The sequence below is a fragment of the Ochotona curzoniae genome, unplaced genomic scaffold, assembly GCF_017591425.1.
Source record: "Ochotona curzoniae isolate NIBS_2020 unplaced genomic scaffold, NIBS_Ocur_1.0 scaffold_4683, whole genome shotgun sequence".
In the NCBI taxonomy this organism is placed as follows: domain Eukaryota; kingdom Metazoa; phylum Chordata; class Mammalia; order Lagomorpha; family Ochotonidae; genus Ochotona; species Ochotona curzoniae.
Window position 1 is genome coordinate 2961846 of NW_024467121.1, and position 17365 is coordinate 2979210.

Genomic DNA, 17365 nt, shown 5'->3' on the forward strand with positions numbered 1-17365 from the left:
CCAGTATCTCCAAGTAGCAATTCTCCTTGATAAATATCCATAAACTGAAATCAGGAGATAATGCTTTCAAGGAAATGAAAAATTAGGCCTGCATTCTGGCACGAGCTCAAGCTTGAATGTTTATAAGCAGGAGCAAGGGGTTCACTTAAGTGAAAGAGCCCTGAAAACACATCCTTAAGATTTAATTCTTGTCCCTCCAATGTCCTCACTCATACTAACACTCCCACTCAGGGTGCATCTTACTAAAACTCTTTAACAATTTAAGTCTATCTTTAAGTTAAAGGTGGTTATTTTTGGCTTTGCCAAAAATTAAACTCATAACCATTCCTGCCAGAAATCTGAATGAGTTAGTTTATAACCACAAATGAGCAAAGGTTTTTAAAGATCAGATTAAAAGAACACCATGATCAATTAAATGGAATGAATGGGGCTGTGACTGCCTTTTAAAGACACAGTTAATTCGTATCCCAGATGCGGGGGACAGAAACAAAACTACTACATTTATTTTAAAGGGAAGGAGGGCCCGGCGCGGTGGCGCAGTGGTTAAGGTCCTCGCCTTGCACGCCCGGGATCCCATGTGGGCGCCGGTTCTATCCCAGCAGCCCCGCTTCCCTTTCAGCTCCCTGCTTGTGGCCCGGGAAAGCAGTCGAGGACGGCCCAAGGCTTTGGGACCCTGCACCCGCGTGGGAGACCCAGAAGAGGCTCCTGGCTTCGGATCGTTTTTTTTTTATTGGAAAGGCGGATATACAGAGAGGAGAGACAGAGAAGAAGATCTTCCGTCCGATGATTCACTCCCCAAGTGAGCACAACGGGCCGATACTATGCCGATCCAAAGCCAGGAGCCTCTTCCGGGTCTCCCATGTGGGTGCAGGGTCCCAAAGCTTTGGGCCGTCCTCGACTGCTTTCCCAGGCCACAGGCAGGGAGCTGGAAGGGAAGCGGGGCTGCCGGGATTACAACCGGCGCCCATATGGGATCCCGGGCGTGCAAGGCGAGGACCTTTAACCACATGCGCCACCGCGCCGGGCCCAATAAAAATAAATCTTAAAAAAAATATTTTAAAGGGAAGGGAAAAGAATAGATGTTGCTTTGAGAGAATTGAAAAATAGGATCACAAAGATAATAGGAGAAAGTAAATCATGGTTTTTTAAACCAAAGAGATTACGCTTCAGAGTCTTAAAAGAATTATTCAAAAGCATAAGAGACTAATTTCTGCCTTTGAATAATGTCAGAATACAACAGACCAATCACCTCATAGGGAAAGATAATGCCAACAGACTTTATTATTATTACTATTGTTGTTGTTGTTATTTATTATTTTTCCATGATTCAGATTTATGGATCAACCCTTCCTCTCCCCTCCTGCCTCCCATTTTCCCCTTATTTTTCCTTGAGTTAGTACCATGGCATAGTTATTCATTTCACCATTGCAAGCTGAACTTGTATTATATTTATTTCTATATAGATATATCCTGGCATGACTAGTGTAGGAAAAGGAAAAAAATAAAGTAATGTGACATAAAAGTACAATTAAAAATAATAATGGGAATCCTACTACTGTTCAGTAGGAAGGACACATGCCATATTACATGATTTAAGGCACTGTAGAAAAGTAAATTTGACAAGAATCTGCTTTAAAGTGCTGGCCCTGATTATTAAAAAGGGAATATGTAGCAGCAGGGCTTTGATAATCAACATTCTTAGAGCATGAAGTAGGCATGGTGATGCCTAACTTCAACTTAGTTAGGGATGGGAGGAGTCCCTCGAAAAGGCACTGCTTGTGCTAAACAGCAGAATGCTGTGGACAAGTCATCTGACAAAAGAAATCTGAAGAGAGATAACTGCCTGGTGACTGTGTCAGGGACCACAAAGAGTTAGTGCAGTGACAATTCTCTCATTCACTGGACCTCAGTTCAAGTCTTTAGTCTTGTCACAGTCAACATTTTTATATAACATTAAATAAAGTGATCCATACCAAAGGCATAAGCTTAGAAATGCATGGAATGAGGACAACAATCGCACCCTGGGGTGGTGGGATGACCTTTTTCTACTTTGAATTCTTCCCTGGCTGCTTCTCATCTGCTCTGACGCTTACTGCTGCATCATCCTTTTGCACAACTTTAGCCTTACTGTCTATGCCTGTCACATGGCCGTCTTTTTATTCCTCAGGCTTGCTGGAGTGAGTATTTTTCCATGAGGTGAGAACTGAGAACTCATGACCCCCTGGATCCTCTAAATAAAGGCAGCCGTACTTCCATTCAATAAAAGCTGCAAATTTCACCACAGAGAACCTAATTTTACAATTCACACAAATAATTCTTAACTACGATATGTTTTATCTTTTAAAATGCACCTGATATATATACTATATATCTGATATATGTGTGTGTGAGAGAGAGAGCGCAAGAGTGTGTGCTACCTGTAACTCCCTGCGGTATTCAAACACGTGGCTCCATTCTGGCAGCCCAAGGGTGTTCCAGAGTAGATCTGACACTCATTAACATCAGTTGAGCAGAGAGGACCCTGTGTTCACAAACAACAACAAAGGGTTAGAGGTCACAGAAGCATCCAGAAAACAATATTCCTAAGATGTATGTAAAAATTTCCACACGGATAGTAAAAAAGACCTTGATAAAATCAACAGTAATACTACTAAGATCATAGCAGTGACATGAGGAAAATGTACATAAAAAAATTCTCATTTCACAATGACGCTATTAAAGAATTGCAGGGTTTTTTTTTTGCAAAAATATAGCATTTTTATTAGAATTTCTTTTTCAAACTTAACATTTATTTTTGAAACAATATATTTTTTAACATACACTGTATCTTAAGGCTTAATGGCTCTACTAAATAAAGAGTCCAACAGAGGCTTATAAACAATAATCGAATGAGAAGATGTTCAACTTCACTCATACAGTTAACTGCAAAATAGTCACCAATCATTAAACCATAGTAGGAAAACTTCTATCAGCTTGTTTTACAAAGATTTAAAACAAAATTCAACAAAACATTGTGGTTGTAGCAATCTAATATATATGGGCATTTCTTCCTTTCTTTTTGTTTTAAATTTTAGTGCCCCCATATAAGGGAGAACGTGTGGTATTTGTCTCTCTGTGCTTCACTTTTCAACAAGTAGGTTAGCAAAATTACTAACTAATAGAAAGTGACAAAGCATTTTCCATACAGATGTCAAATTCATCCAGTACTTTCCAATTCTGAATAATTGTAATGCTAGCAGAAGCTTCATGCCCTTTCACATAGCTATTCAGCCACGGAACACCCTCGCAAAGATTCAAGGGGGTATGATCATACTCAAGTCTTGGCATTTATAGTGTAATTTATTCTGATACGAGAGGCCACAGAATCCCAGGAACTTTGGATGGGGAATGAAATATGTCTGAACAGTCCCAAGGAAATGACAGATACTGGCCAAAGAACCCAAGTGACTCACCGTCCACTGTGAGGGACAAATACAAAAAAAGGAATCATGCAGATCGAGACAGGTGCCACCGTTTTGACAGGGATTGCTGCTACAAGCTTTTTTATCAACTGTCTGAAAAAGAAAAGATTGGATAGTCACCATGGTACTGGCAATTGGTTGCAAAGAGAGGTATATTTCAGTACAGGTGTTTGTTCCTGGTCCTTGCGAGTCTTCCCCTGCTCCTTCCGTTACTTCTGTAATCTTCAAATTAACCTCCTTGTTTAAAAAAAAAAAGCATCTCCCATCACCAGTTCTATTCTCTCACTCTCACTCTCTGCGCTTTTAATTGTGGATAGGGCAAACTATGAGGGAAAAGATTCTCATCCTACTCTTTGAAAAATCACTGCTCACCTGAGACATATACATCAGCTGACCAAGGAAAGGAATCAGGTAGAAATAACAAGGGATATCCCTATTGCACTAAGAAAATACACTGCAAGTTCTGGATCTTTTGACTGTCATTCTTATCTTTGGTTTGCCCAGATAAGTCTTTGAAATCTGATCGTCCTTTGCTGCCACCCCCTACTCCCATGAGCAAAGATGACATAACTCTTTCTCTTTGGAAATGTGGCCAGCTAAGATGTGTCCTCAACCCTCGTGCTCACCTGACTGCATTCAGAACAGCTGCAAACAGACCTGGCTTTGTCTACAAAGCACGGGAATCTTACCCCACATCAGTTATCAGTACCAACCTCCTAAGATTTTTTTATGCCATTGGAGGCCAAGAGAACTTCTTTAGAGAAGACAAGAGGATATGCAAGGAAAGCTGGCTTACTAAGTTCCCTTCTAATCAAAATCTCTGTTTTAAAATAGGGGCAAACTATTCTATTTATTTTATATATTCTGGTTTTTTTTTTCATTTTGTCAGATGACACTGATATCCAGTGGTAAATGGGCCCAATAAAAACCATTCTTTTTCTATATTTGTCATAAATCAGGAGACCACATGTGTAACAGTCTTTCTATGGGTTCTGTTTTCTTCCTTTATTCCATTTGTCTCTCTGTGCCAGTGTCACAATTAGCTCTGTCCATCAAAGGACCCTATTAAAAATGTTAACCACAAACTAATTAGAAGTTTTTCTAATTAAAAAAAGAAACACTATTTGAGTATTAAAAACTCTAAGTCTTGTAGGGTTCCAGCCGGAAATGAAATCAGTTAAAGCAGTCAGGAGGAAAACAATTGGGATTGGCAGCGACTATGGTGGCCAGTGAGCATTTGCTGTGTCAAAAGTCATAAAGGCATTCAGAAGGGAAAATAATTTTAACATTCCTGAGCCAGGAGGGAAAGGAAGACAGTGTGAGTTCATTTTGACCACGTCCTGCAGTTCCTGACCTTGGGCAAGAACAATGACTCACTCTAGTGGGAGGCTGAAAACACCAGTGCTGTATCATGCTTCACAACAACGTGCCTTGTTCCTGTAACCCACTAAAAAGATAAAGGCTGAAGGATCCATTTATTATCAAAGTGAGGTAAAAGAACATGTGAACTTGTTTGCAAAACATAAAAAACACCAAAGGTATAGAAGTGTGTGGAATATAATCAAAACACATCAGGAATACAAGAGGGTTCCAAAAAAGTTGTGTGAAGTGGAATTAGAAAATAACACTCTGCAGTCCCTGTGACTCACATGAGGGCAGGGATTCTTAACTTGTAAGCCCTGACTTTCATTAAAGACAAAAAGATTCTCTGCATTTCTCTAAGTGGAAGGTATGGCTTCTGTGAAAGTCCAAAAAGACACTAGCCAACTACAAAAGTCGCTTAAAGAAAGTCTAATACAAAGACGAGTTATATAAGCATGGAGTAAAGTTACTGAACATGTGCTTATCAATAATTTTAAAGAAATGTGGAGAATCAGACAAAATACCCTCAGACTTTTGATCTTAATGCCACATTTTAAAAACTCAATTCCTGATACCAGATTAACAAATGGGTGGTCACTAGCTGGTCAAATGCAGATTGCTTGAATCTACTGCAGTGTCAGTAGAGGCTGACAATAAGAGTAACATGCTGAGTAGGATGACTCTGAGGGTCATGCTCAATGACCTTGAGTCACACAGTCAGGCTCAAGGTCATGCTCAATGACCTTGAGTCAGACAGTCAGGCTCAGTGGCCTGGAGCTGATGACTTCACCTCTCTGAGACTCCATCTCCTAGGAATTATAGCCTGAGATCAAATTCTGAGAAAGAGATGAAATTTGAGAATCAAATTCTAGGGAAAAGCAAGTGCTTGATGTTGATCAAGACCAGATCTGTCAGTGAGTTTAGTATATTTGCAGTGAAAAACATCAGCTATCTGCTATTTATGAGGACTTACCTGCTGTAAGCTTTGAAATTTTCTCTCAAGATCAACAAGCTGGCAGTAGGAAAAAAAAATAATTAGTTAGCTGGTTCAAAGGCATCTCACACTCATATGCATTCCTCTAATACCCTCTATTAGGGACTCAGTTTCTCTTGTTTTGTCTTGTCTTCATTGTCTTTGCCCTCTTCATCCCTCTTCCCTCAAGATTTCCTTTTTTCTTGTTCCACCCATTGCATAGTTTCTTTAAAAAAAAAAACTGTTTTTAGTGACTATTTACTTAATTAATTATCTGCATCAACCTCAAAGGCAGAAAAAAATGCAGAAAGACAGGGAGAATTCTCCCAACCTCCAGTTCATTCCTTGTATGCCTCCGGTAAACTAGGAATGGGCCAGGCCAAAGCCAGGACCCCAGACCCCCATCAAGTCTCTGATGAGGTCAGCAGGGGCCCAACCCTTGAGCTACCATCTGCTGTTTCCAAAATGTGTTAGAAGGAAGATGGCTCAGAAGTGGAATCGCTGGGACTCAAATTGGCCATCCAAACTGAGACACAGCCATCCCAAGCAGTAGCTTAATCCACTGGATCACAATATCTACTTCCTAAATAGGTATTTTTTAAAAGGAGTACAAATCATTGATGCATTGACTCATGGCTACACATAGTAACAAGGGAACTTCCAACAATGACACTGATGTGTTTACTTCAATAGATTTGCTTTCAGAACCTGAGTTCTGATAGCACTTGCCACAGAATTTCCTCCCTACTACCCAGCACCACTATGCTTCTTCCACTAAAACTATACCATTAAACAGAAGAACCCATAATTACACTGCCAATTCTCTAAAATCATTCAAAATTGGTATACCCTCTGCAAAATGGCCAATTATAGAGTTGAATTCAAATGAGTCCATTTGCTCGTATAATATAGATGTCAGACTTACCTTGGAATTAAGCTGATAAATTTCACTAGATATATTTTGAGGCAGACCAATGGTACTTCCTTTTAAATTTGTAATATCATCTTTGTTTTTCTGGATCTAATTTCAAAAACCATAAGAAAAATGTTAGTGGGAAAAAAAGCTAATTTGTTGTGCAAAGAGATAATAAAGTATTCTATTTTAAACGCTAAATTCTAGTCCATTATTTAAAAAATAACAAAGCAATATTAAATATACTAAGCATCAGACTAAAATAGTTATGGAGTAATTTCACTTACTCTTTTCAGGAACAATAAATCAATGTACTCTCAGTCTGCATTATTCCCATAATAACACCTGGCTCAGCCATTTATTGGGTGTTTTTAAGAAAATTACTTAAGTGCTTCAGCGTCCCTTTAAATCTTACCAAAGGGATAATAATAAACCCTGTCTCATAGGAGCACCTGTGGGGGTCAAATGAGATCATCAGCTTGAAGTGCTAGCACAGTGGATGACCCCCATTAGCCTCTAAGTAATGTTAAGTTCTAACATTAGAACTGATACACTGGCATGCTGTTGTCACTCTGAGCACAGGAAACATTCAATGAGGCAGAAGTATAATGGGCCAATTCTGTTTCCTGGCAAAAGTAAACTGATCACACCAACATCTTTCTGGGGTCCCCCCTTCCTCCCCACTGGGGGAGGGTTCACTATCAACTTGTACAGCTTCTCTGGACTACAACACAATCTTTGTACAGTGAGTCACTTTCTGTAAGCATTAGTTCTTTACCTACCGTTAGCCCTAGATCACTGGTTTTTAGAGGATTTGTCTTACTTCCAGTGATGTTATTTATTAAGACTCAAGGTACAAATACAGACCTGTTCGGTTAAGTGGCAGTAAATGAATATACAAAATGTCTTCAACAGATTTCCAGTGTATTACCTGATGTAAGCATTCACTGATGTCTTCGTTATTTAATTTTATTTTTCCCAGGGATCCAGTTCTAAACTCAATATTTTGGGCAGATCCTGTAATAAACACTAAATTTCCCCTCTCTGAAGTCATCCGAGGTCTGCATGATTAAAAAGAAAGAAAGAATCTGTAAGTAGCACATATTATTTTAAAATCCAAACAGTAATCTGTCATGGACTATCTGTAGACTACATACATCATCACCTTGTGATCAATTCAATAAAATTCTCCTTACTCACTTGCCATTTATTTATCCATCAGTCTCATAGAAATGCATTCTGATTGTGTATTTGGCTTTTTTTCAAAATCATAAAATGAATAATTTCCACATAAGAAAACATAATTCCATTGATCAGCCCCAAATATTTTCTCCTGTTTTTCTTTTATCTTTGCTTATCTGTTTGTGAAAACTGGGCAGGAATCACCCTAGTCCATCAGCCGATATGATCTATGTAAGAAGGCTAGTGTTGTGGTACAGCAAGTTAAGCTACTATGTCTGTTGTTGGGGAAAACACAAGTAGATGGGCCCTGCGCACATGGGAGACCTGAATGACATTCCAGAACCCTGGCTTCAGCCTGGCTCAACCCCAGACAACAAGCCACTTGGGGAGTGAACCCACAGATGTTAAAACTGTCTATCTCTCCTTCTTTGTCTGCAACTCTGCCTTTCAAATTAATAAAATAAAGAACATTTTTTAAAGAAATGATTCATATGTCTACTTACTGTTGGAGATCAGTGCTTCTCTTTTGTGGTTGTAGCTTAAGCCCTCCGGCTTCTCCATCTAATTCAGCAAACCACAATAAAGTAACCAAAATCCAAAGAAAAGGTAAAGGCATGTTGTTCACCAGCCTCCAGGTTGTCTGGTAAGGAGGCCTCTGCCACCAACTGAACGTGAGAGTTTAGAGAACAGAAGACCAGGCAGGTGAACTTTGATCCAATAGGTATCCTGTAACTTTTTAGTTCTTTCTTCTTGGCCCGAGAATGCTGTTAAATTTTTTTCTTCCTGAGGAATGTAAATGATCTTAGATCTTCAGTACTCTTCAACTTGTGTGAGGTCAAAATCTATCCTAAGTGATGTACAACTTAATCATTATCTGTTTAACCTTTGAGACAGTAACAGGTAGCTTTGGAAACATCCATTAAAACCTTGGTTAAGAAGTAGCCACTGTTCAACAAATGATGCTGAAAAACCTGGGTGATCACTAGAAAAGCAGTTGTATCCTTATCTGCTACCACATACAAAAACCAACTAAAAATGGTTCAAAGACCTAAGTAGAACAGTTTAAGCAAAAAAATTCCCAGAGAAAAATAGGGGAAAAAAATCTTGACAACTTTAAATCTGACAATAATTTTTTGAGTTTGACATTAAAAGAGCAAACAAAAGGTAAACTGGACTAGAGCAAAGTCCAAATACTATGCTTCAAAGGACACTATCAGCAGCAAAAAAGGCAACTCACAAAATGGAATATTTGCAAATCCATTACTTATAACATTGAGCGTGATGGTTTGTTTAGAGAAATATGTATGCTACAGTGGATTTTTTTTATTAAATATATTTCTTTAAGGTATGTGAGTCCAAATCTCCCTTCCACAATTAAATCATGCAGTCAGACCACATCATTCAATTTAGAAGATGAATAGGACTGAAATTTTTCCAAAATCTCTGAGGACCTAAAATATAAAAAACAAAGACTTTACGGTTAGGATTTTGGTTCAAACTCCCAAAATTCTTGGTAAGTGATTAGGAAACTAGTTGACAACTGTAAGAAGTTTGAAAAAGAAAATACAGGTTAAAAAAAAATAAACTATTGCAGTAGAACCAAGTGGGGGGATGTGTTGTGCTATTCCCACAATGACATAATTTATTCCTGTCTCATTATTAACAATTGCTGAAATTTTGAGCTCTTGGTTTACAGGATGATTGACTTATATGGGTTAGCCTTCCTATAGCACTTGAAAAAGCTTGTTTTTAAGAGTTTCAGTCTTGTTAAATGTCTCCACATCTTTACTTTCTCCCTCCAATTCTTTGACATTCGTGTTTGGTTCCATTGAGTTCATATTTTTTAGAACAAATAATCAGTGCCAGATCTGCCATGCATCCAAATATCACTGTTACTAAAAGACACAAACCCTTGTTCTCAAAAAGACTTGAAATCTGGAACAAAAAAAAAAACATACAGGGGGAAAGTTTAAAAATAAAGGAGCATGGTAATCTCTAATAGTGATCGCTGCTGGCGGAATGTAAGATAGTGTTAGAGAGTAGGGAGAGAGGGGAATGCATACAGGGAGTGGTGAGGGTAGGCTTCTCTGAGAAGTAACATTGGGTTACAAACTGAAAAATGCTTCCAGATCCCAGGATCTAGAAAACTACCACATCTACACCAGGAATCGTCACTTTTCACTAACTGTGGAATAATTTCTTACCTTACTCATGTTAACATTCCAGCTGGATGACAGGGTTTCAGAGCATGGACCACGGACATCTCCTAGGGATTCTGTGCTGGGTCCACAGGAACTATTGGGAATGACAGAAATGTTCTATATAGACACTATACTGAGAAGTCAGTTGTTGATGTGCTTAAACTTTCTATGAGCTGCAGACCATGATAAGAATGGTAAGACTGACTTCAAGGATAATGCTATAAAAGCTTCACTTTGAGAAAAAATTTTCTTGGCAACTACCATTACATTTGTTAATACTCATGTGGTTATGTAGGCTTTAAAGAAACTTCTGTGACTTTTGCAGTTGATTCTTTCTCTCAAGATAAAACTTCTTGTGATTCACCCATGCTATAGTGGGAATCTTTAGCTGGTTCCTTTTTATTTTTGAAAAATATTTCTTTTTTTTATGACACAGTTTAATAAGCATTGCTTCCCCCCAACCACTGTCTCCTCTCCAGTCTTTCACTAGGCATCTTCCAAGTATTCTCAGAAGTCCATCATATCGCCGCTGATGTGTCTCCCAACATGTTGTTCCACTGTGAGTCCATCCTTTATTGCAAGTACAGGGATACACTTCTCTGTTTCTGCCTATGGACATATTTATTCCCACTGCACTTCCACTATACCTTCCTTTAAAATACAGGGAGTGGGTTGCTTATCCATCAGTTGACAGACACTTGAATTATTGTTAAGTTTCTGAACTTCTCTTTTGATAAACATACCTTCATTCTTTTTGTTTTAAAGATTCATTTATTTTTCTTGGAAAGGCAGATCAGATTTATGGAGAAAAGGAGGGACTGGTCCACTCCTCAAATGGCCACAATGGCCAGAGCTGAACCAATCTGAAGCCAGGAGCTTCTTCTGGGTTCCCATGTGGGGGGTGCAAAGTCCTCCACTGCTTTCCCAGGCCATAAACATAGAGCTGGATGGAAAGTAGAGAAGCTGGGACATGAACTGGCACCCATTTGGGATCCAGGCACTTGCAAGATAAGGATTTATCCATTCAGCCATTGCACTGGGCCCTTTCATTTCATTTGAACAAATGCTAAAGGGTGGGGTTGAGACATACAGTAAATATAATTTCAACTTTATTAGAAAATGTCAAAGAACTTTCCAAAGAATTTCTCCATATTATTTGTAAAGTTGCAGTGGTTAACATCTTCATTATCACTTGGTTTCTTACTTTTAGTCACTTTGGTGAGTGGGCAGAGGTAACTCATTGTGCTTTCCTCAATGATCGAAGATGTTGAGTATATTTTTGCATATATTTTTCCTTTGTGTGTCTTTGGTGAACTGACTGTTCAAAACTTTATGTTTAAAAATTGAGTTTTTTTGTTCAATAAGAGCTCACAGAGTCTCAGTGCAAGTCCCTTTAGACATATATTTCACAAATATTTTTCTCTCAATTTGTAGCCTACCATCACTTGCTTACAAGTATTTTCAAGGACCAAAATAAGTGAGATACAAAAGAATACATACTAAATGATTCCATGTAAAAATCTTGGAGATTCCAAACTTTGTTCAATAATAGATATGGAGTTGTTTGTGGCCAAGAATAATCAGAGACTATTAAGAGACATGAGAAAATATTTGAAGGCAATGGATTTTCCTTCTATCTTGCTTACAATGGTCTGTGGAGCTGGACAAATATACCAAAACTAAAACTGTACATTTAAAAATATATGATCTTTAATGCATATAAATTATAACTCGATAAAACTGATTAAGAATATTTTTTACATATTTATAACATGCATATATAAGAATGACATAAAATACTAAAGTTTGTATTAAATAGCAAGAGAAGATAGCCAACAACTTTCACGTATACAGTTATACATTAAATGTGTTATAATGATCCAAGTTTATTGAAAGCCTAACACTTAGAAGAGGACAGGAAGAAAATGTGAGGAAGTTAAGTAACTGACAACTTTAGAATTGTATAAACTAGGGTCAGCTAGAACAAATTTTCCTATCACTGAACTCAATAAATGTAAGTGCAATATCAAAGGTCTCTGCTATAATCTTAAAAAGAACTTCCTCTTTTACAGCATTTTCCCATTTTTAATGGGTTTATTATTAAACCGAGTAAAAATGATTTCTCTGCTCCTAATGTAACCATGCAATTCCTAATTGAACTTCATGTTAAAAAAAAAGAAAAAGAAATACATTCTTTCAAGGTCTAATGGACTTTTGATGAGTAGTTAGGAAAATTGGCATCTAGCTCACTTACTCAACTCCAGCTCAGATCAATAGATGAAGCAGGATGTCTGTGGAAGCAATATAAAAATCAATTGCTGTTTCCAAGCATTATCCCTCACTGCATACTTGCTATATTCAGAATTCCTTCAGCAAACACAAGCTAAAATAGTTTCAGAATCTATGACCTTCAGACCTAGGAGATGAGTAACTTCCTATCCTGGCTCCACAGTAAATACTGAAAAGATCTGAAATCCCCTCTTTCGTTGACTAGCAGAGTTCCTATCTCTTCCCCAATCCGGAATGCATTCCAGTAAATCCATACCTATCTTTTAAGGTTTAGTAAGATAGCAGGAGTACAAACTAAAATAAATTGTGGAGTCTTGCCTCCAAAGGTTCATGTCTAAGGAAGACAACATGATAACAGGGTTCAGAGCAGGAGTTTTGAGGTTCATTCACCTGCTTCAAAATTTGGCTTCATCACTTTCTGACAATGCAACCTTGTTGCTTTACCAGTGGAAAGACTACAGGGACATGAAACTTACCTAATGTGTAGCGCATTTGGTACCTGGTACACTGTAAGTATCTTCTAAATATAAGCTGTTCATTTCCATTATCATGTAAATGAATATAATAGTCCTTCACTCTCCAGACTCTTTTGGGTCTGGGTTCTTTAAAGCAAAAGCAGGATAGAAGGGTTCACAGTTGACTTTAAAATCATATATAGAATCAGGGGCGTCTGATTCCAGACTGGGGCCAGGCACTGAGAAAGGAGATAGCTGGTCTGGAGTTAAGGATATGAAGAAAGGTCAGCTGAAGCCAGGGAACAAGGCAAGGCTGCTTCAGAAAGCAAGGACCGACTCTACATCAGTGGATGGAGGGTACATTTAGATTTAGTCCAAGAGTCTCTAAGAGTTCGTAATCCAAAGGAAAGAGTCTCTTACTTGAGGTGGAGCTGAAACAACAGGCTGAAGGAGTCTTCTCAAGGTGTGCTGGAGGCAGAGACCTTGGACAGAAGGAATTTGCTCTGACGGATGCAGCTAAATGAGAGGGTATACCTAAGAAAGTTTACTTCTACATACTTTGTATGTATTAAAATATTGCTAAAACTATTAAGATAGAGCACAGATGACATTGGTGGCATTTTACGGGCCTGAAACTTGGATTAATTTTCTGTTACACTCTTGATTTCTACTTACCAGCCTTTACTCCCATGGCATCTTCAACAAGACACATGAAAATGTGCTCTGCTTTGTTGTAGCTATCGCATGGAATATACAGAATGACACAGAACCTGCTTCTCCACCTGAGTTTTCAATATATTGCTAACCCATAATTCATGATCTGTTGACCTTTGCTCTAAATTCTGCCCTACAGTCTCACCTTCCTATTTATCCTGGATCTACAGTCTTTCTTACAGGCATCTTCGCTATCTTTTTTCCCTATTTCTTCCTCACAGAGACTACAAGATAGTCACAAAACCAACATAAAACAATATATCTCCTTTCTTCCACCTCTCGCCAAGATGTCTTGATACAATCTCTACTCCTTCTTTACCATCTGCCTCATCTCCTTTTACTTTCCAAATTCTCATCTTTTTAAAATAATCCCTGATCCAACTGAAATTCAAATCCCTAATCCAAATGAAAATACTGTGGTCAACAAAAATATTCATGAGAGTATATCTTAGTATGCTAAAATTTCACATGAGGAGAATTTCAGATCAAGAAGGGATCACTGTAATCAGGACATTGGTAAGAACCAAAAAATTGGAAGCAAAAAAGAGATAACACACAAAGCTTTTCTGGAAAAGAGTGGAGAGAGTTGAGTGTGAGCCCTGGCTCTGCTCCTAACTCCAGCTTCCTTCCAATGAGAATGCTGTGAGAGCGCTCATAATGATTCAGGGACTTGGGTTTCTGCTACCCACAAGGGGAGTCCCATTGAGATCCTGGCTCTCAGCTTTCGCCTAGCCCAGTCCCAGCTATTCTGTGCAGTTGGGGAATAAACAAGCAGGTGGAAGATTTCTGTCTCTATGTATATGTCTCTGCCTTACAGATAAATAATTCTAAAAATTCTCAAAAAGGAATTTAAAGAATAGATGGGAAGTCAGATGAAGAAAGACTTTGAAATGTCCATTTAGCTGGCTTTGTATTATTTTGTTTTTAGCAATGGAGAATTGGGAGAGTCGTATAAGGAAGTGATTAGTACAGTCATGTTTGCCTTTTGTAAGCATCCTTATGGAACCAAATTCCTAGCTTCGTAGTTTGAAAGGAGATAATAGCACAGTTGAGATACGTACTAGGGAGGCCTGGGCTGATGTAGTAAGGAGACAGAGAAGGAGATGGTGACAAAGATGTTTATCAGGACCTACTCAAGAAATATCTGGACAGCTAATATTTTGAAGAAATGCATCTGGAAAGATTAATTCTCATGTTTTTTGCTCCGGAAATTAGTGGACAACAGGTGTCATTAGTAAGTGAGAAAAATCAAAGGAAGAAGATCTTAGAGAAAAGGCAGAAGGTTCATTCCTGTAAGCATATTCTAGAAACACCAATACTAACTGCAATAAGGTCAGCCCCTGCTACTTACTTACCTAAAATGGATAGAGGAGAGATCTAGAAACACTTTAGAATTCACAGCATGGCTCGGGGACCCAGCAAAAGCATCACCTAGGCTTATCAGAAATACAGACTTTTAGGTTTTATTCCACATTCCTAAATCAGGATCTGCACATGGTGAAGATCCCTCTCCACTAACTTTTGTTTGCTCAATAAGGTGATACAGGAACATGACAACACCTTATCTTGGTAAGAGGCAAGTAATGTCTGCTGTTGCTTCTGTATTTGTCAAATTGATCTCCAATTCTTTTATACAACATTATTTTCTTTTATTACTCTTTATTTTTTAAAAGATTCATTTTATTTTTATTGGAAAGTCAATATACAGAAAGACAGAGAGGAAGATCTTCCATTGGTTGATTGACTTCACAAATGGCTGCAATGGCCGGAGCTGAGCCGATCCGAAGCCAGGAACCTCTTTCGGGTCTCCCACATGAGTGCAGGATCCCAAGGCTTTGGGCCATCCTCGGTTGCTTTCCCAGGCCACAAGCAGAGAGCTGGAAGGGATGTGGGGCCACCAGGATTAGAACTAGTGCCTAGATAGAATCTTGACACATTCAAGGCGAGGACTTCAGTCCCTAGGTCAGGCCCTCATTACACTTTCTGAGAAAGCATTTGTCTTTTAAACTTTAACTTTTTAAAATGTTGCTATCATTTTCATACTCCTATTTTAAAGTTAATTTAAACATATTTGCTTCTTTAAGTTTTTTGTTTTCTGCATAGGCTCTGTTTTTCTCCCATTAGTTTACATGATTGGGTCTTTCTGTTTCATACTGGAGGCTTTCCTCAAACACCCGTTGATCTTTCAAAATAAGGCACCAAAGAGCAGATGATAAACACTGTGTGCATAAGTGATGTTTACAAACAGTAGGTTATAATCACAGAGTGACTGGATGGAAAGCTGGTCATTGAATTGGAAACCCAAAAAGTCAACTTTTGAAGGCCTTTTGCCCCTGTGTGGCATTCACTTTATCTAGAAAATAAATCCTCCAGTTTTCTTCCCTTATTAAGGAAGTTTGCTGGATATTTTACTACTAAATTTAGATAGTCACTTCTTAAAAATCATTTTAACCAAGTCCTTAGAGAGTACCTCAATGGTATATTAGTGTATTTCTCATAACTGCTTTTTTTATAAGCTAAGGATCTGGTTTTATTTCTATTAGCTTTACCGAATCTCATTGTTCTGTAACACTGTCAAGCAGTTTATTCTATAGCTGTATGTCATCTTCAACAATGATGAAGAGTCTAAAGAAGTAAACTTCATGAGCCTCTCTTTTTGAAATAAAGTCACATGGACAGATTTAGAGCACTGAAGTGAAGCAGTATTATAAAGATGGATGTGCAGGGCTGGCACAGTGGCTCAACGGGCTAATCCTCCATCTTTCAGTATCAGCATCCCACAATGGGCACCAGTTCCAGTCTCCAGCTGCTCCACTTCCTATCCAGCTCCCTACTTATAGCCTTGGAAAAGCAGAAGTGGAAGGCTCAAGTCCTTGTGTCTCTGCAACCACATAGGAGACCCAGAAGAAGCTCCTGACTCCTGGCTTTGGATCAGCTCAACTGCAACCACTGTAGCCATGTAGGAGGTAAACCAGCAGATGGAGGATGTTTCTCTCTCTCCTTCTCTTTGTAAATCTGCCTTTCAAACAAAAATAAATTATTTTTTTTAAATGGGATGGGGGGAGACAGGGAGCAGGATATATCAACATGCTATAAAAACAAACAAAACAAACAAAAAAGACAGCACTGAGCTGGAGGATGTCCAAAACCCAGTATGAGCTGGCTCCAGAGACCGTGGTTCCACTACATCAGCAGTATCAGTCTTGGAATAAATGATGGCACATGGAAGAAAAGCCTTCAGAATCTGGCTGAAGAATTTTAATCTAATCTTTTTATTTAATAGGGAACCTCTCTTGAACCTTGAGTGCAATAATGTGATACTCTGATAAACCAAATTTATCTGGGGTTCGGGATCAGTGTGATATTCATGGAAATGAAGATTATAGAGATAGAGAGGTATGTAGAAGAGAGCCAAATTGGCAAGATTCTCATATCTTTGTTGTAGTGCTCATTATATTTTGTACAAAGAGTACTTTAAAAGATTCATAGAACATGGAATTAAAACCCAAGTTTATTTTGGGCCAGCACTATGGTATTGTGGGTAAAGCCACCTCCTAAGACACCAGCATCCCATATGGGTGCTGGTTTGTCTCCTGGCTGTTCCACTTCTAATCTAACTCCCTGCTGATGACGTTGGAAAGGCAGCAAAGGATGACTCAATGGCTTGGACAGTTGCCACCCTCACAGAGACCTGGATGAAGCGCCAGGCTCCTCGCTCCTGGCTTAGGCATGATCAGCCATAGCCACTGTGATCATTTGGGGAGAGAACCAGCAGATGGTAGGTCACAGTCTCTGAAACTCTGCCTTTCAAATAA

The 17365-nt window shown here is 38.6% G+C and overlaps 1 protein-coding gene across 1 annotated transcript in view; it reads right to left on the minus strand.

Annotated features, from left to right (window-relative positions):
• The window catches only part of CUBN (cubilin), a 228532-nt gene that overhangs the window by 207012 nt on the left and 4155 nt on the right, over window positions 1-17365 (minus strand). The window contains exons 2-10 of the mRNA XM_040968271.1: window positions 14906-14986; window positions 12347-13318; window positions 10096-10186; window positions 8395-8674; window positions 7641-7770; window positions 6722-6817; window positions 5797-5835; window positions 3453-3554; window positions 2418-2521 (exon numbers count right to left, since the gene is read on the minus strand). Coding sequence (XP_040824205.1) covers window positions 2418-2521; window positions 3453-3554; window positions 5797-5835; window positions 6722-6817; window positions 7641-7770; window positions 8395-8507 — 584 coding nt within the window. The 5' untranslated portion in view covers window positions 8508-8674; window positions 10096-10186; window positions 12347-13318; window positions 14906-14986. The remainder of the gene's footprint in view (window positions 1-2417; window positions 2522-3452; window positions 3555-5796; window positions 5836-6721; window positions 6818-7640; window positions 7771-8394; window positions 8675-10095; window positions 10187-12346; window positions 13319-14905; window positions 14987-17365) is intronic.